The sequence below is a fragment of the Physella acuta genome, unplaced genomic scaffold, assembly GCF_028476545.2.
Source record: "Physella acuta isolate Inbredline_101_S28 unplaced genomic scaffold, ASM2847654v3 ptg000751l, whole genome shotgun sequence".
In the NCBI taxonomy this organism is placed as follows: Eukaryota; Metazoa; Mollusca; class Gastropoda; family Physidae; genus Physella; species Physella acuta.
Genome location: NW_026732269.1, coordinates 341,445 through 362,554, shown reverse-complemented (window position 1 = coordinate 362,554; position 21,110 = coordinate 341,445). Strand labels below are relative to the sequence as shown.

General features: G+C 35.8%; 1 protein-coding gene across 1 annotated transcript; it reads right to left on the bottom strand.

The window, feature by feature from the left end:
- Nucleotides 1–8,745: 8,745 nt before the first annotated feature.
- LOC131950309 (uncharacterized) lies at nt 8,746–14,171 on the bottom strand. Its single transcript, XM_059312414.1, has 2 exons — nt 14,085–14,171; nt 8,746–9,005 (listed from the first exon to the last, which is right to left on the bottom strand). The coding sequence occupies exons 1-2, from the start codon at nt 14,158–14,160 to the stop codon at nt 8,746–8,748; spliced, it is 336 nt and encodes a 111-aa protein (XP_059168397.1). The 5' UTR covers nt 14,161–14,171.
- Between the last annotated feature and the right edge of the window lie 6,939 nt (nt 14,172–21,110).

Genomic DNA, 21,110 nt, shown 5'->3' with positions numbered 1-21,110 from the left:
ATATATATATATATATATATATATATATATATATATATATATATAAAGACCTTTCCAGACTTATATGATAAGTACCAAATAAAGCTTGGTTGTCTTACAAAAACTAACTCTACCATTATCAGTTTGTTCAGGATATAGTAGAAGTTATAACATTAAAATTTAGCTATCTGTGAAACTGGTGAAGTAGAGTGCAATTGTTTCTATGACCTCAGCCTATGACGGAACACTGTGATCAGTTCTATGCCCAGCCGTTTTTTTTTAACGCGAGCCAGGTACCCAATTGAGCTGAATGGACTCAATGATGTCCTCAAGCCCGTGATCTGAACATTGAGGCTTTCAGGTTAGCATTCGTACGCTCTATCATTCGGCCACGCCGCTCCTCTTCGTTTTTAAATACCAGGAGCTAACCCGTTTAACCAAGCTAGATTTATTTCAAGTAATTTTGCCGTTGCTGTTTAAAAACAACAACAACAACAACAAAACAACTCCAGCTTTAAAGAAAATCAAACTCTATCTTTAAATTAACTTTTTGTTTCTTAAATTATTATACACGCATACGTTTCCTTGACGAAAGATGATTGCGTCATAACCACCGAAATGAGAAAACATAAAACCATTGCGATCAGCAATGACATCAACGCCGACAATCCCCAATGACGACACAAACCTGCAACAATCAAAACCTGAAAACCGCAAGCCTCGTTATGGGCCCTGTCATGGTATAATGTGTGCGCGCGCATCGAATTTTTTAAAATAATACGCGCAAAAAAAAACGAGCGTTGTCGGTGGGATTTTTTTTTTTTTTTTTATAAACTGGGATTAATTTCCGCGGGGGATATTCCCAAAGCTTAGCCGGCCAGTCATCCTTTTGAAAGAATGTCAATTTGTTTTAATTATAATCCTCATAATTAGGGACATTATTTAAGGGCCTTTACTCGACATGGACGGGACAAAAAAACGCTAATGTCAGAACGAACTATGATATCATTTGCAGCGCATTCATGCTACCGGGGGTAAAAATAATAATAGTAAAAAATCATTACATTTTGTTGATTTCAACATTTTTTCCCCAATCGTTCGCTGTTTTGTGACGTCCTACTCATCACATCATGATGATAATAACACCAATGTCTGTTTAGTAACAACACATTTGAAAAAAAAAAATGTTCTCTCAAAAATGACAGGAAATCAGTCTAGTTTAGTTCTTTTCGTTTAAACGTCCAGAATTCTTACATCGTTGAAATTAAAATCAATAAATTACATTCGATTAAAAAAAAAACAAAAAAAAAAAAATAAAAAAAAAAAACAACATACATTTGACAACCAATAACCTACATTAGACAAACAAAAACATACATTCTACAAGAATAAGGTTTTATGAGTATACGTTTCTTCTCATGTTCATTACTTCCTTAATTTATCTTGCTCATGTTATCTCATCTGCACGTGGGTTCGAACTCTTTCGGTTTAGCAATCATGAACTTAACGGCACGACCACAGCGACCCCTATTAATTCTCAAATGTAATAAAAATGATTATTTAGCCTGCAAAACATAGTCATTATATTTATTGAGAAAATGACAGAAAGTTTAATATTTATATTTTGAAACTCATGAAAAAGAATAATCGATTGAATGCTAGTTCGTTCAAAGTGAGCAGGACTAAAATTAAACAGGTGTCGCCGGATCAAACCAATCTAGTCTTATTGATGAAGCGTTATTTATAGATCAGACACCATTCCGCGTATATCGGATCACTACAAACTAATCTCTACACAAAGCAGGAATGAGCCGACCCGGAATACACCTTCCTTGTGGTAATAGAACCTTAAATCCCTTTTTGTGATACATTTATTTATAGAGTGACAGCTGCTTTTTAGATGTTGATTATTCATCCATTTGTGTATGCTTCAGGAAAATGTAATTCAACTCCAACTAAGTAAATAGAAAATGAATGGGATATATATATATATATATATATATATATATATATATATATATATATATATATATATATATATATATATATATATATATATATATATTATATATATATATATATATATATACACACACACACATATAATATGTCAGCAAAAGTAGGAGTTGTGAGGGGTGCGAGGGACTGCACCGGGTGACACCAACCGACGGGGGTGACACCGAAATAAATAAAAAGTTCAAAACTGGGCAGTGCAAACAAACCTTTGAGTAACGTGTCTGTAATTGATTATTATCTTCAATTATGAAACACGTGTGACAATATCCGCGTCAAGGTGGGAGGTGGGCGTGGCCTGCTAATTTTAATTAGGAAAATTAAGATTTTCAACGTTCGATCAATAACATGGAGGTCGTTTTAAAATATTTAAGTGCACAGCTCTGTGTTCACTGCACTAGTTAAGTAGTTAGATAGGTTGTGCTCATAGACTTAACGTTTTTTTTTTAAATATTTAAGTGCATAGCTCTGTACTCACTGCACTAGTTAGATAGGTTGTACTCACTGACTGAATGATGTTTTAAATAATTAGATATCCCAAGGTCAACTGCATGCAGATTATTAAAATGCCTTATGACTTATTCCTCTGAAAAACAAAGGGCTTGATCCACAACTCTCCACCGGACTCGGTTTTTGGGTAACTCTCTAGACGACCCACGTAAGCCAGCGCTCATTGCTTCCCCTTTCAGTCAAGTATTTGCAAATTTTGTTGTTTATTATTTAACGAGACAACCTTGCTAGCATCAGTGTTTCTTCCAGACTTTTTTCTCCGGGGGGGGGGGGGGGGCACTAGAAATCTTCGGGGGGGGGGGGGGGGGGGGGCTGTAAACTTTCTTCGAGGGGGGGCGGACACTGTTAAAAGTATATATTTTCTATATAAATTATATACATTTCATTTCGTTCGGGGGGGGGGGGGGGGGGGGGCGGTAAAATTTTTTCGCCCCCCCCGAAGAGATGCCTGGAAGAAACTCTGGCTAGCATCACTCTTAACCCTCCTTATACCCGGGCTTGGGATCGACTTTGGTGTTGTTGGCGAAGTTATTATAATTGTTACCACCAATCTTTTTAAAAATTAATTCGTAGAATGTCCACAATAGTTTACGGATATGACTTACTAGATGAAATCAGCTTAACATCTTGTGAAGTTCAGAAATCAACTTTTATTTTTCGCTTTCTTCGGTCTCCAGCTGCGTGTTTGGTAGTCTTCCGTGGAGCCTAGGGTCTTAACCCTAATTACATTGTGAGAAACACATACTTACAAGGACACCACTCTAAACTATCACTATTCTATTCATTTTGTTCTGTCAATATGTGTACATCTTTTTTTCTTCTTTGTTCTTAATTCTTGTGTTGGAAGGGATTCCCTCCATCATAATTAAGTATTTCTTGTCAAGTGGTTATGTGCAGTATAGGCCGTTGACTCCGATTTCAGCATGCTTTTCTTTTAAGATTTGCTTACGTAGCCTTTGTCCAACCTAGAAATAACCACAACTTGTTTGATTTTGGAGTTGTCTCTCCTTGATGAGTTGCTGTCCATGAACATACCGACCCGACTACGCCGACCCCCGTAATTGTATTGCAAAATATATTATTGTGTACATCGGTCTATTCGCTCACTACGACCGAGCTACGTCACTTTCATTAGAGTTAATGAAACCATCATTCAATCTATTGAAACTACAGCATCAATGTGTCTTTTCTCCATCCAATACAACCATAAAATAGTAGCTAATTAACAACATCATGTTCATTTACACATCTACGTCAGCGCATTCATCGAGGGCCGAGCATACACTTAGTCCAAGAGTTTCTCAATGAAATGGCTTTAAAAATTCAGCCCCTCATCTAGAGCGCGCGTTCGCTAAGTATTTAACTCCAGGACAGGACTGGGCAGTGGGCTTTACTAATTTAGTGGGAATTAAAGAAAATCATTGGGAGGTTGCTAGGCGACGGGCTTTTGTGAAAGTGGGAACTGTATCAAGCTTGATTACGTTTAGCTGCATTTAAAGTAAATACATTCTTTCTTAACAATATATACGAACGCACATATTTTACCCTGCCCCCCCACACACATACATTATATATATATATATATATATATATATATATATATATATATATATATATATATATATATATATATATATATATATATATATATATATATATAGTTAATTATGTTCAGGATGTTTGACAAATCAATCAGTTTTTATTCGATCTCAAACCTGCTTAGACTTCTGTAAAATATTTATTAATTAATGCATCAACTCTTAAGTCCAATGCTAGTGCACGATATTTTTATTTTTCAATATTTAAAAAAAAAAAAAACAACTAGCATATAACAAACTTTGTAAAATTAAATCAAGTAATCCATTTTCTTTTAATGGACGCACATCATATTCTTATACCTGCAGTATTTGTATCAGCGGAAAAGAAAATTGTTGCGTAAAATTGGAAGAAATTTTAGGAAAATAATTTTTTTAGACGAAACAGAAAAAAACAACAACATCCGGGCTGAAAGGGTTAATAGGTGTCATTTAACACGTCGAGGATACCTCCACTAGTAGGCTACAGCTAAACTGGTGCGATTAGAAATAATCGATCTGAAACACGTAACCGAATGAAAACTGAAGTCACCGTTAGTTTTGGTGGAGCTAGACCTAGAAACACAATCTCTTCACATGCCGAGCTCACATAAACAGGTAAACTCTTCTTCACTTGTTCCATAGCCCGTCAGGTTTGAAAGGAAACTTAACCTTTTTTTTTTACTTTAACTGGGCGTAGAAACGTTTTCGTGTTTGATTTATTCTATAACCACCTGATATCAGCTAGGTATATACTAAATATTCTTTCTTTCTTCTTTCTCTTCTTCTTCTTGATTTTAATATTGAAGAAGATTTCCTCGAACCCAACTAAGTAGGCCTATTCGGTGTTAGTCAATTTATTATGCGCCATATTGCCAGTCGACTCAAATTGCTTTTCTTATGGATTTGCTTTTATAGTAATTTTCTACCCAAGAACAGTCTGCAAGCCAGCAGTTGTTTGATTTTTTTTTCTCTTTTAGATGGGTTGCTGTGGCCAGCCCATGAGCCTCATCTGCCCGGGGGTCGGAACTCTGGACTTTTGGAGTTAGCAGTTACCTGCTCTACCGTCAGACCACGACGTCCCCACACAAAAATAATCATTGTGTTTTTTTTAAAAGATCTCGTCACCCCAGTGTACGCACAGTTCCCTAGAAGTTTCCAGAACATGCTCCTACGAAATGACCTGGACAATATGGTTAAAACTTATTTAATTAATTAATGTTTCATTGATGTGTTTATATAATTTTTACTTTCTCGTATATACGAAGTATAGAGAAAGTATTGTAATCGTGCAAAAAAAAATCGAGATTTTTACAAATCTCGACGTTTTACATCTCACTGATACGGAAAAACATAATTTTGCAATCTTGTCCGTTTGTCTGTGTGTCTGTCTGTCTGTCTGTCTGTTTGTCTGTGTGTGTGTAAACACGATAACTTGAGTACCGTTACAGCTAGGTTGATGAAATTTCATATATAAGTATTTTATCAAAATCGTAGATCTGTATCAACTTTTGAGCGATTTCCGATAACCGGAAGTGGTACTTTTCCTACTTTGAAATTTTCAAAAGCCTATAACTTTAGTACTATTTCAGATAGATAAACGAAATTTCACTTGTATGTAAAAGATCTAATTTTCTACCTTCTGTTAAATTTTGAGTCATTTCCGTTAAACGGAAGTAGTAATTTAAGCTACTTCCGATTTCTCAAAAAACTAATGTAAATTTTTAAAGTACTAATAATATTGCGCACTATAATGCACTTTTTTATTTAGCGTTCACTTGGTGTGCAATTCTTTTGTCTATGAGATTGTATTCTATTTTAAAAACTATAAGTATTTAAAATGGATTAAAAATCATGTTTATAGCCCGAGTTCCCATCCCCTGTTATTTTATATAAAAATATTCGAGAAAGTTCAGGGGAGATCACTCCTGGTTTTTTTCAAACAATACGAGGAAGTTTATAATTGAACTTATTTATTCTTTAGTCTATGTTTATACAACATTAGCTGCCAAATTTATACAGTTTTAGAATTTCCTAATTAAAGTTTCGCATTTTATAGTTTTAAAAATTCCTAATTAATACAGCTTTAAAGTTTCCTGATTGTTTTCCTAATTTTAACACTATCACATTTTCCCAATTAAAGAGAACCACGGTTCCCTAATGTTGTTAGACGATAGATGAGAACCTTAGAAGAAAAATATTACACGGGTTATCTCTCTTTCTTTACGAGGCGTAAGACTGTATATTGAATGCACATTGTAAACACAACCGTCATACGCCTGAAATTATAGATCATATAAATTATATACTGCCACACTCAGACACATTACTCTGTAATACCACATTACCACACACACACACACACACACACACACACACACACACACACACACACACACACACACACACACACACACACACACACACACACACACACACACACACACACACACAAACCTCCTCGGTATTACCACCAGAGGCGTAGCTAGGGGGGGGGGGGGGCGCAGGTGCGGACCGCACCGGGTGACACCATTTAGGGGGGTGACACCAAGGCAAAAAATAGCAAAATATATAGAGAAAAACTTGCGGGGGTGGGTGCAAATCGAAAGTTTGAAGGGGGGGTGCAAACCGAAAATTTGAAAATTTGTCCCCGGGAAGGGTCGCTACGCCCCTGGGGGATGACACCATTAAGTGCCGCACCGGGGAACACCCGACCTCGCTACGCCACTGATTACCACACTATTTCACACATACGCACCCATATCGTTACCATTAGACAGTCACCATTCATGTAGTACAAATGGTGACACCAATCATGGACTCACACTATTGACCCGTGCCCCGTGTATGTGTTTAATCGCTACAGCAATCAAATCGTACTTTAGTTTTGTTTTTAATAGGGTTACTTGTTTTGAAATATTTGTCCACAAATAATTTTACCTTGCGGTTCTATGTTCCGAAGAACTTGTAAAAAAAAAACAGTCGACATATTTTATATATTTCACTGCTAAATCAATATTCTTCATTGTAACATTCTTTATTCCTGTATTCATAAAGTTATTGCTGTAGTTTGACGGGCAATAAATAGTCGAGTCTAACATTTGTATCAATCTAGCGCACAATAGCGATGTTGACACCAAAGGAGATAATCCATTCTTTACTAGACTTATAATAATTTCTTCTTCTTATCTCCCCTATACCAGCAATAAAAATATTTTTTATATTGTTTCCTATTTTGCGATGCACTGTGAAACTGAGGTATATTAAAGTTTTTATAGTTGGTTTATTAGAAAAATTCCAGTTTATGATGTCACCTTTGTTTGTATACGGTTACTACACAAAGACTGGCATTTACATGGCTAAATCTTTTGTCTTCAACGTTGTTTTCAATAGAATCAGCGATTCTTGAGGTTATAATAACATTTAATTTTGAAATAAAGATTTGCCACACGATTACATTTCATTTTTATTTTTCACTATACACATTTTACTAGTTTTCTTTCTTAAAAATATTATTTACAAATCAGGTTATAAATGTTAAAGATAACACATTTTAGAGTTTTTAAAGTGATTATTTCTGTAAAGCATGGCTGTTTGAAACTTTAGTTCCAAAGTTTGTTTTGATTTATAACTCTATTTTTTAAAATTACATTTTAAACATTATGAAATATACACCGCCCTTTTTCATAGACTTTAATTAATTCATTTATAACCCAAAGCGTGGAACGGCTTGGTCGGATGGTAGAACATACTTAATATCCCGAATGTCTGACGGATGTATTGCTTAGTCCACCAATCTATGAAGGATACCTGGCTCACATGGGATTTTGTTAAACAAAAACTGTTTTATACACTACACATTTTTATCTCCGCTTTGAAATCTGTTCAGTTTAGTGCAGTTTGAAACACACATTCATTATTCAAAACGAGCCGACCCGCGGCATATCATACACCGCTATTTAGTTGTTTTATTTTCTACTTTTCAGTAATTCGTAATTTGTGAATTCGACAGCACCAATGCTGCCACTGAAAATATCTGCTTTAAAACACTATCAGTAGGTCGTTAAGGACGATACTACCCCCACCCTCCTTTCCCCCTACCCTACCCCCCCCCCCCCCCCCCCCCCCCCCGTGAAAGCAGCCTCCTCTTAGTTACCTCCTCTAAGTTTAAAATCGTTTCAAACTAAATTATCTGCCCCTAATAGCCGTCACTAAACCCGGTTCTACAACTGTAAACATTTAGCGTGAACCAAAGCTCACCAGACCATGTAGGGGTGGGGTGATAGGGAGCGGGCTTACAGCTTGTTTTCTAGCGTCTCCCAGAAGATAATTATATATATTGATAGTAACTTAAAAAAGAAAATCATCTTTTCACGTTCGTGCTTACCGTGGGTTAGGTGAAGTAGAATTAATCTGTTTCAGTGACCTCGACATATGAAGGGATAGCGCTATGCCCATCCGCCATTATTTTCCCTTACGTGAGTTAGAAACCCATCAAGGACTTTCTACTGTCTTGAACTCCAGACTTTCGTGTTAGCAGTCTAGCACGCTACCGCCGACCCATTTTCCAATTATAATTTTTTCCCCCGAATGTCTTATTTAGTAGTACAACAATTTATAAAAAAACAACAACAAACTAACTAACTAAACACCATCGAGAATAAATGTTTTAATTTAATTTTGTTTTGGAGAAAAATTCGTACCCAATGGGGTAGCTGCCGTTTGGGTAGAGCATGCATTTTTTGGTGGTGGTGTACACCCTGAAGTTGGTGCAGTTCAGGTTCTGTGTGCAGAACATGGCGCACTCGGAGTTGCTGACCACGCCCACCAACACGTTGATGGCCGTGGTGTTCTTGGGGTCTTTGAAGCCAGGGACCAGGAAGATATCGTACTGGTCGGAGTAGAAACGGTCAGATGGGCATATTCCACCTGGAGAATACAGGTAAGTAAAGTTTATAGTTGCAATAAATATATGGTCAGATGGCCATGTTCCACCTGGAGAATACAGGTAAGTAAAGTTTATAGTTGCAATAAATATACGGTCAGATGGCCATGTTCCATCTGGAGAATACAGGTAAGTAAAGTTTATAGTTGCAATAAATATACGGTCAGATGGGCATGTTCCATCTGGAGAATACAGGTAAGTAAAGTTTATAGTTGCAATAAATATATGGTCAGATGGCCATGTTCCACCTGGAGAATACAGGTAAGTAAAGTTTATAGTTGCAATAAATATACGGTCAGATGGCCATGTTCCATCTGGAGAATACAGGTAAGTTTATAGTTGCAATAAATATACGGTCAGATGGCCATGTTCCATCTGGAGAATACAGGTAAGTTTATAGTTGCAATAAATATATGGTCAGATGGCCATGTTCCATCTGGAGAATACAGGTAAGTTTATAGTTGCAATAAATATATGGTCAGATGGCCATGTTCCATCTGGAGAATACAGGTAAGTTTATAGTTGCAATAAATATACGGTCAGATGGCCATGTTCCATCTGGAGAATACAGGTAAGTTTATAGTTGCAATAAATATATGGTCAGATGGCCATGTTCCATCTGGAGAATACAGGTAAGTTTATAGTTGCAATAAATATATGGTCAGGGCTTGTTGCACCTGGAGAATACAGGTAAGTAAAGTTTATAGTTGCAATAAATATATAGTCAGATGGCCTTGTTGTACCTGGAAAAGATTATAGTTGCTATAGATATGGTCAGGTATGTACTACATACAATAAAGTAAATACATTTTATGGCAGTAATAGATATGGTCAGATAAGCATGTGATGAACAACTAGTATATATATATATATATATATATATATATATATATATATATATATATATATATATATATATACTAGCGTACCCGTCCCCCGCGCGTTGCCGCGGGATAGAAGAAAGTCTGACGAATGTATTAGAAGGATATCACCAATGCGTTACCAATCATATGTTCTTAGACGCGTGTCCTTCTGTTCTAAAACTGTGTTATTTAAATGTTAACAATGCCTGTGCTTGGATCATAAATATCGGGACATGGGTTTACCTACACTACCGCATGAAAACCTTGAGTGTACATTAATCACTCACCGAAATAATGAGGTAGAACACACTTCGGTGAGTTTCATGTGTCAGGGACGTATAGGGGCGCTCTCAGGAGCCCCCCACCCCCGATTACACTACCGCATAGGCGCCACGTATGGCCCCTGGCTCCTTAAAACTAATAGGATAACCCAGAGTACCAAATAGCATCCTGTAAACAATGATGCACATTTCGTCATTCGCTAAAGTGACACAAATCAACAGAATTTTTTTTCTTTAACACGTAAAAAAATTATTTGACGTGTTTTAAACATCAGTGTGACTGATGCTATATACTAGCGTTACTAATGGTCTATTATTAGATGCTCGATCTCAATTTCTGACTGGATCGTCTAATAATAGATGCTTATTGCATCATTCGCAAAGTGACGAAACTCTACAGTAGGCTCCTCATATTCAAAAAGTTATTTTTTCATCTTTCGCAAGGTGACGAAACTGTACAGGATTTCCTCGCGTTACAAAGTTATTTTTTAGAAGCCTGTTGTTGTTTTCCCGCTGAATATAGTAGTACCCCTTACTCACTATGCAGGACGCTCGATTAACGGATGCCAAGTGCCAACATAATCGCTCTAAAACTCTGGGCGCCAAACCGTGTATTGACGAAAATTGTACCCTATATGGCGCCGCCCATAAGAAACTTTAGTTTTCTTTTTCGCAGAAATATTCTCGGGAGTATTCTCATCTACTCCTTAAAGTTTCATGGCACTTCGATGAACCGCATCCGAGTTTTATTTTTTATATACCGTGTAGAGAGAAAAAATCGCTCCCCCCGGGGGCACCGCCCTTGTAATATTAAGAAATATTTTTTTGCAGAACCCTACCATTGAGTGATCTAATCATCTCCCCAAAGTTTCATGGTATACGAATGAACGGTGTGAAACCGAAATAGACTTTTATTTTTATATACCGTATATAGAGAAAAAACAAATCGCGCACTGCCGGGGCGCCACCCCTGCGAATTTGAAATTTTTTTTTCGCAGAAGCCTCCCCAGGAATATTCTCAACAAATTCCCAAAGTTTCACGGCGATTTAATAAGAGGTGTAGTAGCATAAAGGACAAACAAACAAACAGACAGACACACATACAATGCTTTTTATATATATAGATAGCCCCCCCTCTCTCTCTCTTTCTCTCTCTCTCTCTCTCTCTCTCTCTCTCTCTCTCTCTCTCTATATATATATATATATATATATATATATATATATATATATATGACATTAAAGTGGTAACATTAAACTGGTGACATTAAACATTAAACTGGTAAATTTATAGTGGTAACATTAAACTGGTGACATTAAAGTGGTAACATTAAACTGGTGACATTAAAGTGGTAACATTAAACTGATGACATTAAAGTGGTAACATTAAACTGGTGACATTAAAGTGGTAACATTAAACTGGTGACATTAAAGTGGTAACATTAAACTGGTGACATTAAAGTGGTAACATTAAACTGGTAAAATTATAGTGGTAACATTAAACTGGTGACATTAAAGTGGTAACATTAAACTGGTGACATTAAAGTGGTAACATTAAACTGGTGACATTAAAGTGGTAACATTAAACTGGTGACATTAAAGTGGTAACATTAAACTGGTAAAATTTTAGTGGTAACATTAAACTGGTGACATTAAAGTGGTAACATTAAACTGGTGACATTAAAGTGGTAACATTAAACTGGTGACATTAAAGTGGTAACATTAAACTGGTGACATTAAAGTGGTAACATTAAACTGGTGACATTAAAGTGGTATTATTGTCAAATGAATTAACTGTTTACTCTATAAGCTATGCTATAAGACAACTCAATATCGCTGTATGACGCACCAGTTGAAATTAAAAATCGTAAAGGGAAATAACGATTAAAGACAATACAGCACCACCAGCACACGGCGTAAAACACCAACGTTCTAACTCCCCTCCCCACTCCACCTACAACCCAAGGCACCTAATCCATAATCCATCCCCAGCTAAATCCATACCGCTGCGTTGTATAAATAGCATCGATTATAAAATCTGTGACGTGAAATTATATTTTCCATCCGAAACAGTCATTTCCCCTAGTAATAAATGTAAACTAAATTTTTAGTGTATGGTGCCTAAAAATTGAATGTTTCGTTTTCTAGTTATTCTAATGACATTCATTTTTCTAAAGCCTCTAGTTTCGCTATGAACACGGGAACAATATATTACACGCACACTTGATATTGTTTTTATGGTTTCAAAGATTTTTTAATAGACTTGTTAATCGAAGTAAAAATATTACGTTATGTTTTTTATTGGAAATTTTTAAGAACTTTGATTTTTAAAAAATATTGTAATATCTCCAAACATGTAATCACGTAAAATATTTGTCTATAAATAAAGGCAAACCTACAATACTTTACAAAAGCTTTACCAACTAACTCATGAATTCATGAAATTACTAATTCGGCTACTAATTTTACGAAATTGGCAATGCAGTTTTTAACAACTGCGACGTACCTTTTATTGTTTTTCTAAATATAATTACTTTACGTTTTTTCCCCTCAATTTAGAATAACTACACCCTTCGCCCCCACTGCTCAAAATATTTTCTGACCGCAGCTTAATAACCAAATTTAAAAATACATGCTTCCATTTATCTATTTAAAGGCTTTTATTACATTCACACAGTAGGCCAATATATTTATGTCTTCGCATTTTTTTACGTCCACCAAAGAAATTTGTCTGTGGCTCCGCAAATATTAGAAAAATAATTTTACCCACTTCCCGATGTAAGATTGAGAGAAATTTGGCAACATTTTAGATCTCAGATGACAATGCAAGAATATCTAATATTTAATCTAATAAGATAGTCTTCTTTTCTTCTTCTTCGTTCTTAACTATTAGTGTTGAAGGGGATCGAGATTTATCTGCCAGTGGGTTTGAACTCGAGACTTTGTTCGAATTTATCAACCATAAGCTTTTTGCCGACTCGACCACGCCTCCAACACAATTAAGCGTTACGTGTCAACTGGTTATGCGCCATTGAGGCCATTGACTCCGATTTCAGCCTGCTTTTCTTTTTGGATTTGCTTCCATAGCCTTTGTCCAACCAAGAACAAACTACAAGGCAGCAGTTGTTTTAATTTTCGAGTTGTCTCTCCTAGAAGAGTGGCTGTCCCCAGCTAACGAGCCTCATCTGCCCGAGGGTTCGAACCCTTAATAAGATAGTTAAAATTACTATATTCGATTACTAGACACAATAAGATCAGGGATGCTAGCAATATCAAAAATAATGAGTGAATTGTTTTCACAGTAGGCTGACTTCTTGTCCATCGTCGACTACGAATTAGATAGGGGCAGAATTTTAGATTTTTAGATTTTACAAGCTACTGACAGATTTGAACGCATACGTTTTTTTAGTCGTAGCCTGTGTAGCTTCCGCTTCATTTCGAACGTCTGAATAAAAATTGGAAAACAACACGTTTTTTTTAAAGAAAAAAGGCTTTTATTATATTTCACAAATAAAAAGAATCACAAATGAGAAAATGTACTAAGCTATAGGCTGGTATGACTAAAATTAAAAGTCTAGGCACACAATGATGACAATTGAACATAGGTCTTATATTTGTTACAGAACGCAAACTTATCAATGAACTCCTTATGGAATATATTCTCCACAACTGAGCGCCCAGGCTTTTATTTTTGGTCATACCAGCATATAGCTTTAGAAAGGTTACACCTAACTATATTTATTTTTTACTTTTTTGTATAATTTTTGATTTGTGACTTTTGTTGTGATTTGTTAATATATTATAAGCCTTTTTCTTTGAAAAAAAATTTAATGTGAGAATTACTTATAGAGAAATAAAAAAACAACAGCCTACAAAAAAAAAAAAAAAAAAAAAAAAAAAAAAGTATGTGTTACATACTTACCTATGCAAGAGTTCGACTGCCCATCGTTTAAAGTAAAACTGATCGCAATCAATACACAGACGATTCTAGCATCCATCGTGCAATACAAAAAAAACCAACACTATGAACGACTTTAATCTGGCTGTTTCCCTCGTGCTGAATGCTTGAAGCTACATCAGATGTTCATGTAATATACAAACGTCAGAACTGAACAGTTTGGTGAATACCAATTTCACAACCAACTTAAGATTCACAATGGGCTCTTTGAAATATACCTGACTTAATTTAAAAAAAAATTCTGTCAATAGCTAAGATCAACCAACAATTGATCCCCAAATCTCTACCTTTTAGAGGATATTATTGATTGGCTGTTTACCCAAATGATCGAAAGCTTTTCTGGCACTATGGTCGTACCGGAAATACAACTTTTTTTTCTCACTCAACTGTGACGCCGTATTGCCTTACAGATACCTGGTGATGTATTTTCCAATTGGCTTGACTGGTGTGATGAAAGTGCATTCAGATGACGTCACCTGTAAAATAAAATAAAACCAAAATGACGCCTCTAGGAATCAACTATTTACTAGGGTTTAAATTATTGTAGTACCCGACACACTAATGTAAATCTTAACCTTTATCGTACTCTTAACCCAGGTTATGAGATAATGTAGATATTTGCTAAAAGTATATGTGTGTGTCTGAGATAGATTATTAATTGAAATGTTATGAACAAGATGTCATTGTTCGCAAACGAAACATATCCACAAAGTATGGAGAGGTTAACAGGACGAAATCTTTCAAAACGTCTGGTAAATTGTTCAGCACATTTGCAACACTCCCTTTATCCTCTATATACGAGAAAGTAAAATCTTGAGTAGTATCTTACTGAAAGCAAGGAAAACCATCGTACTCACGCATGCACTAATATAGTTGATACACACATATAGTGTACTTCCGACGGAACGTTTACAACATTAAGTTTGACACGTCCAGCCTACACAGTCTTTTATATTGTCACAACAAACGGTTGTCATATGCCAGGAACATTCTCCCCTGATTGCCTATATCAATAGAATTAGCTTGAGAGTTCCCAGCAAGCCTAGCTCATCTCAAGTGTGGCGGTTCTCCTGATATACATACCCAATACACCTGTTACATATAGCATTCGTGTTGATTGGATTATGCACAGGTCATGACAATATATTAAATACACTTTATAATTAGACAAATGACATAAAGAAATCTAGCCATTTTTTGAAACCATACCATTGCAAATAAAACTGACCTTTGGACACATTGTTTAAACTCATATAACATTTCACGATGAGATTAAGCGTATTATTGTGTTTTCTTTATCTATATCATTCTGACGTCTGACAAGGTTGCCTCTTAATCCAGTTTGAGAATCATTTAAAAGACTTTTTTTTCCTAGGCTGTTAATACAGTAACTGTCTTTAAATATGGATTTCGCTACAGAAACGAGGTTTTCTATGCATTAATATGAAATTTTAATGCGCAGTAATTGAGGTTCTCTATAGGGATTTCCAAGCCTCCGTAATCCTTAAAGCAACATTTTGACACACATTATTCTCACCCCAGGCTATAAAATTGGCTGCCATATTAGATGAAGGAGAACAATACAAATTGCCATTGTTAAGCCCACTATTTTTGTACTTAAGCACATTGACTTTGATTTTGAGATGAAATAAATTAAACAAAAGAATGGACGTGTAACATGCTGTGGTGAATATCAGCCAAATACTTAAGTAAGTTGAGCTATCAATTGTAAATGTTGATTTCCCATACGCTGAGTTACTGACTCTCAAACGCTGATTTACTGACCCCAATACTCTGGGTTACTGACTCCCAGACTCTGGGCTACTGACTCCCAGACTCTGGGCTACTTACTCCCAGACTCTGGGCTACTGACTCCAAGACTCTGGGCTACTTACTCCCAGACTCTGGGCTACTGACTCCCAGACTCTGGGCTACTTACTCCCAGACTCTGGGCTACTTACTCCCATACGCTGAGTTACTGACTCCCAGACTCTGGGCTACTTACTCCAAGCAAACTCGGGATGCGTCGTGCACTCTGAGCTTTGGGTGAGTTTTAAACCAGAGTTAAACCAGAGTTAAACCAGAGTTAAACCAGAGTTAAACATGAGTTAAAGCAGAGTTAAAGCTGAACTAAACCAGAGTTAGACCAGAGTTAAACCAGAGTTAAACCAGAGTTAAACCAGAGTTAAACTAGTATTAAACCAGTGTTAAACCAGAGTTAAACCAGAGTTAAACCAGAGTTAAACCAGAGTTAAACCAGAGTTAAACCAGAGTGAAACTAGTATTAAACCAGAGTTAACCAGAGTTGAACCAGAGTTAAACCAGAGTTAAACCACAGTTAAACCAGAGTTAAACTAGAGTTAAGTAGAGTTAACCAGAGTTAAACCAGAGTTAAACCAGAGTCAAGCCAGAGTTAAACCAGAGTTAAACCAGTGTTAAACCAGAGTTAAACCCGAGTTTACATCGGTTGCACGGTGCGTTTCGCTTTAACTCGCCAGGCCTCCACTTGACGGTTGAATGCACGTGCAGACGCATGCCTCACTGAATGACTGGCTAATGTTGGCTAGGGAATGATCAACAAATATTGAACTCTCAATCCAAATGTATCAAAATATTGAATGAAAATGCATTTATAATAAGCAATTATTTGCATATCTGTGAGATCGCAGAAGTTTTTATTTGTATATAGCCACAGGGCAATAGTCTGAGAATCAAGTAAAGTTACTGAGTACATAGTTCGCCTTAATACGGAAAAAAACAAATGGTAAAGATAGTTCCATTGTCTCTTGGCCTTCGGCAAATATGTTTTCGTCTTCGTTCATATATGTAATAAGAAGGGAATATCTTCTAAGATATTGACTCAGGTCTTAGGCTGCTTTTCTTTCTTGATTTTCTTCCATAAAAACTAGCCGTCGATAACCGTTACACATGAATTATAGGCCTATATATTACAATGTTATACTTTTTTGAGGAAAATATTTTATAAAATAGTTATTGGTCAAAACGCAATGTGCTTTACTAGACGTTGAACGATATTAATGACAAAGCAAAGAAATAACTAAATAGCTAAATATCTGACACATTTAAAATAACATAGGATACCAATACCTATTAGAAAAATTAAAATCAAATTATATACATTATTAGTCAACACAGCACCGTATTAAATGCACACACTGATTAAGAGACTTAAATGATTCCGTTAAAAACCCGGCTACTCAATGGTCATTATGTTTTTTTAAAGTAATTTTTATTAGTTTGACCGAGAAAATTGTATACATTTCATAGCGTAGCCTACGTCTTGATAAGTAGATCTAAATCAAATGTGAATGAAATAGTTAATTTCTTCATATTTTAAAATTTGAAGATGACACTATTAGTTTTGTGTACTTTCCGTAGTTGAAACAGATGGCGTGTGATGTCATTGTTTATTGCGTTCTTTTCACAACAATAAACACTTTTCCCTATTGCATGATTAAAATGTGTTTCTACATTCGAATATGTCTTTATTTTTATTTTTTTAAATAAAATTGAGTTTATACATTTAAAACATCCACCATATTATTTTCAACAAAAGTCCGTATCTTTAAGCCTTCCGTATATCGCTGAAGATACTGATCACATAACATCAAAAATGTTGCGGACAGAGAGAGAGGGATATATATATATATATATATATATATATATATATATATATATATATATATATATATATATATATAGAGAGAGAGAGAGAGAGAGAGAGAGAGAGAAGTCCGCATGTCACTAATGAACAACTTACAAGGCAGCAGTTTGATTTTGTATTTTACTATCCTAAATGGGTTGCTGACCCCAGCTATCATCTACCCGGGGTCCGAGCTCTTGACTTTGGAGTTGTCAATCATTAGCTCTCCCGCCCGACCGCGCCATTACCTAAAGTGTTTTCTGGTGGTTCGCCAGATGTGAGACCAAAACAATAATTTCTATTATAACTTCATTTCATTCACTGTAGAGTTGCTCTGTTTCACTTATAAGACGATTGCCTAATTTCTATGCTACCATGTCTGCCTATTTTCACCCTTAAGACAATTGCCTAGTTACCCAAAAAGCTGGTTGTTTACCTTCAACTTTAAGCGGATTGCCTAATTTAACCATCATAAAGAGTGCCTAATTTCATAATTAGCAGATTTCCTAACTTTTTATTCAAGAAAGTTTCCCGATTTCACTCATATTTTAAACAAACAAACCAGCGCTGTTACCATTGTTAGCTAGCCAAATATATTTTGTCACCAGCATTTACAGTCTCTTCAAATGAATTTAAAGATGTAAAAAAAGTTCTTAATAAAGTGGATGGATCTGTACTAGCTATAAAGGAAAGATTTTGTTTTTGTTTAATAATTTCGAAGTATCTCGTCGTTCATTTGTTATATATATATATATATATATATATATATATATATATATATATATATATATATATATATATATATATATATATATATATATATATATATATATATATATATATATATATATATATATATCATACTACTATATCATTATTAAGGGCAACGAAATTTATGGGGCATTAGGTGTAATGTAATAAAAACAGGTAGCTCAGAAAGTAAATGTGATTGATTATCGAACTCTCTATGCATTAATTGACTACAATGTTAAGAATTCGACATTGTGGACCATTTTTAAAAACTCCAATAATTACAGACACGGTGATATCGAGTTTTGTTTCACGCTGTTTCATAAACAGATTTTTGATGTTGTAAAAGATTCCGTTATTACAGAGTTATACAGTGATTTGCGATCAGGTCAGAATGTCTGCGTGCCAACGATGCAGTTTAGTGCACGGTACAAAGGTAAAGCCATTGAGAAGGATGCTGATAGACGCCAGGGTTGAACGTCAAGGTGGTTCTCGATACGCCCCTCCCCCCCCCCCCCCCCCCCACACACACACACATTTTATTAAAAATTATAAAAAATGTTAAAGCATTTCCAAAATTGTTATCAATTGAGGCATTTCAAAGTTGATAAGTAATTATGTCTTACATACGTTTTCCGTTGCTTTTGAATAAGAATTCTTTGTACAGTTATTTGACCCCCCTTGCAAAAAAAAAAAAAAAAAAAGAAAAGAAAAAAAAAGAGAAAAGAAAAAAAATCTAGCATGCGCCGAAATCCATGGTAATATGTCATTGTCACAACTAATTAACTAATTTTTCTTTTATTCGCTTATAAGGATATTCCCTGAACTACCGATTGAAATTAGTTTTAATGGCAAGTTGGTAAATCATCTGTTAATCATTTGAAGTATCTGTCACTGAAGTCTGAGGCAGTTGCCTCACAATGCGGGGGCGGGTGTGTATTACACACACCAGGAGACACCATCCAACGGGGATGACACCAAATGGAAAATTTAATTGTCTGCCATATTAAGACATTGTTTATCTGGTTAGAAAAACATTCTTTAGAGCTTTTAAACATATGTAAGCGTCGACTGACACAATGTGTGTATGACTATGGAGGGTAGAGTTGTGAGGTTGATACCTAAAACTAAAGTTATAGTTCACCTAGTGACACACTGGTTTGTTATATTTTTTAAATAGAAATTTGCTAAATTACAAAAAAATAATAGCTGCCTGTTTCTATATGAAAGAAAGTACTAGCTTTGTGCTAGTTAGACCAGTGTTAGAATTAACAATACAGCTTACTAGTTGCAACGTGATGAATGTAGTCAATAAGATAATCCTTTAAAGGAATCATACAGTGTGTTTAAATGGTGTTTCTTGTAGCTACGTCACATCAACATAATTTTAACATATTTTTGTTTATGTCTAGCCTGACATTTACAGATTAAAATGTTATTGGATATTTAATATGTATCTATACTAATAGTTTCGCTGTCTGTCTATCTGACAAGAACGCTATAGAGAAAACACAAGCAAATTAAAATCTTGCACAGTGAAACGAAAACGAAGTATGACGTCGTATAGTAGAAAATAATATCAAGCCGGAGAGTGCACACAGTAATATGACGTCATTGATTCTCGAGTAAACAGTGAATAAAAAGGCAATTTTGTCTAATCTAAGTGGTTTGCGTGAAGAGTTTCTTTCATACAGTTCTTCGGGTAGGGGCGAAGCCCCACCCCCGCGTAAGAACGTCTGAGCCCCCCCCCCCCTCCCCAACTGAAAAGAAATTTCTTCATAGATACTCTATAATAAAATTACCGCCTAATTAATGTGTCTAATCTAAATAGTGGTTTTCTTGCAATTTCTTTAATGCAATTCTTCGCGTAGTGGCTAAGCGCGACACCAGTGTTTCTTTTAGACTTTTTCCTCCCCGGAGGGGGGAACTTTTTCTTATCTAAAAAGCGTTTAGCGTGCAGTTTTTTTTCAAGCATCTCTTCCGGTAGGGGCGAAGCCCCACCCTGATTCTTCCTTTAGTTTGTATGATCTACAAATGCGACCAGTGTTTCTTTCAGACTTTTTCCTCCCCGGAGAGGGGTGGGGGTACTTGAAATTTTCGGGGGCGAGGGTAGAATTTTCTGGGAGGGGGCGGACACTGGAAAAAGTATATAATTATATTTTGTTGAATGGGACGGTAGACATGTTTAGGAGTGTGTGTGTGGGGGGGGGGGGGGGGGGGGGGGGGAGAGGGAGGGTGGGCGAAGCCCCCTCCTCCCAAGTAGAGTTGCCTGAAAGAAACTCTGAATGCGACTTTTGTCGCATGGTTTAGGGATATGCCTATGACTATATTTTGTATAAATTAAAGTACCGAGAAAATAGACAGCACTATCAACCTAGCGCCCGTTGTACCCTTCCTCAACGGGCCATTTTTTCTCGTCTATATATAATAGGAAATATAATAAATATTATTGGCCGTCCACATCTATAAACATTAAACACATTTTTATTTGCTACCTGGCTTATAAGGGCATAAAGTGTTTAATAGCATCATGACTTGGTATTCTTAGTGTAGTTAATATTAGAAAAGATTAACAT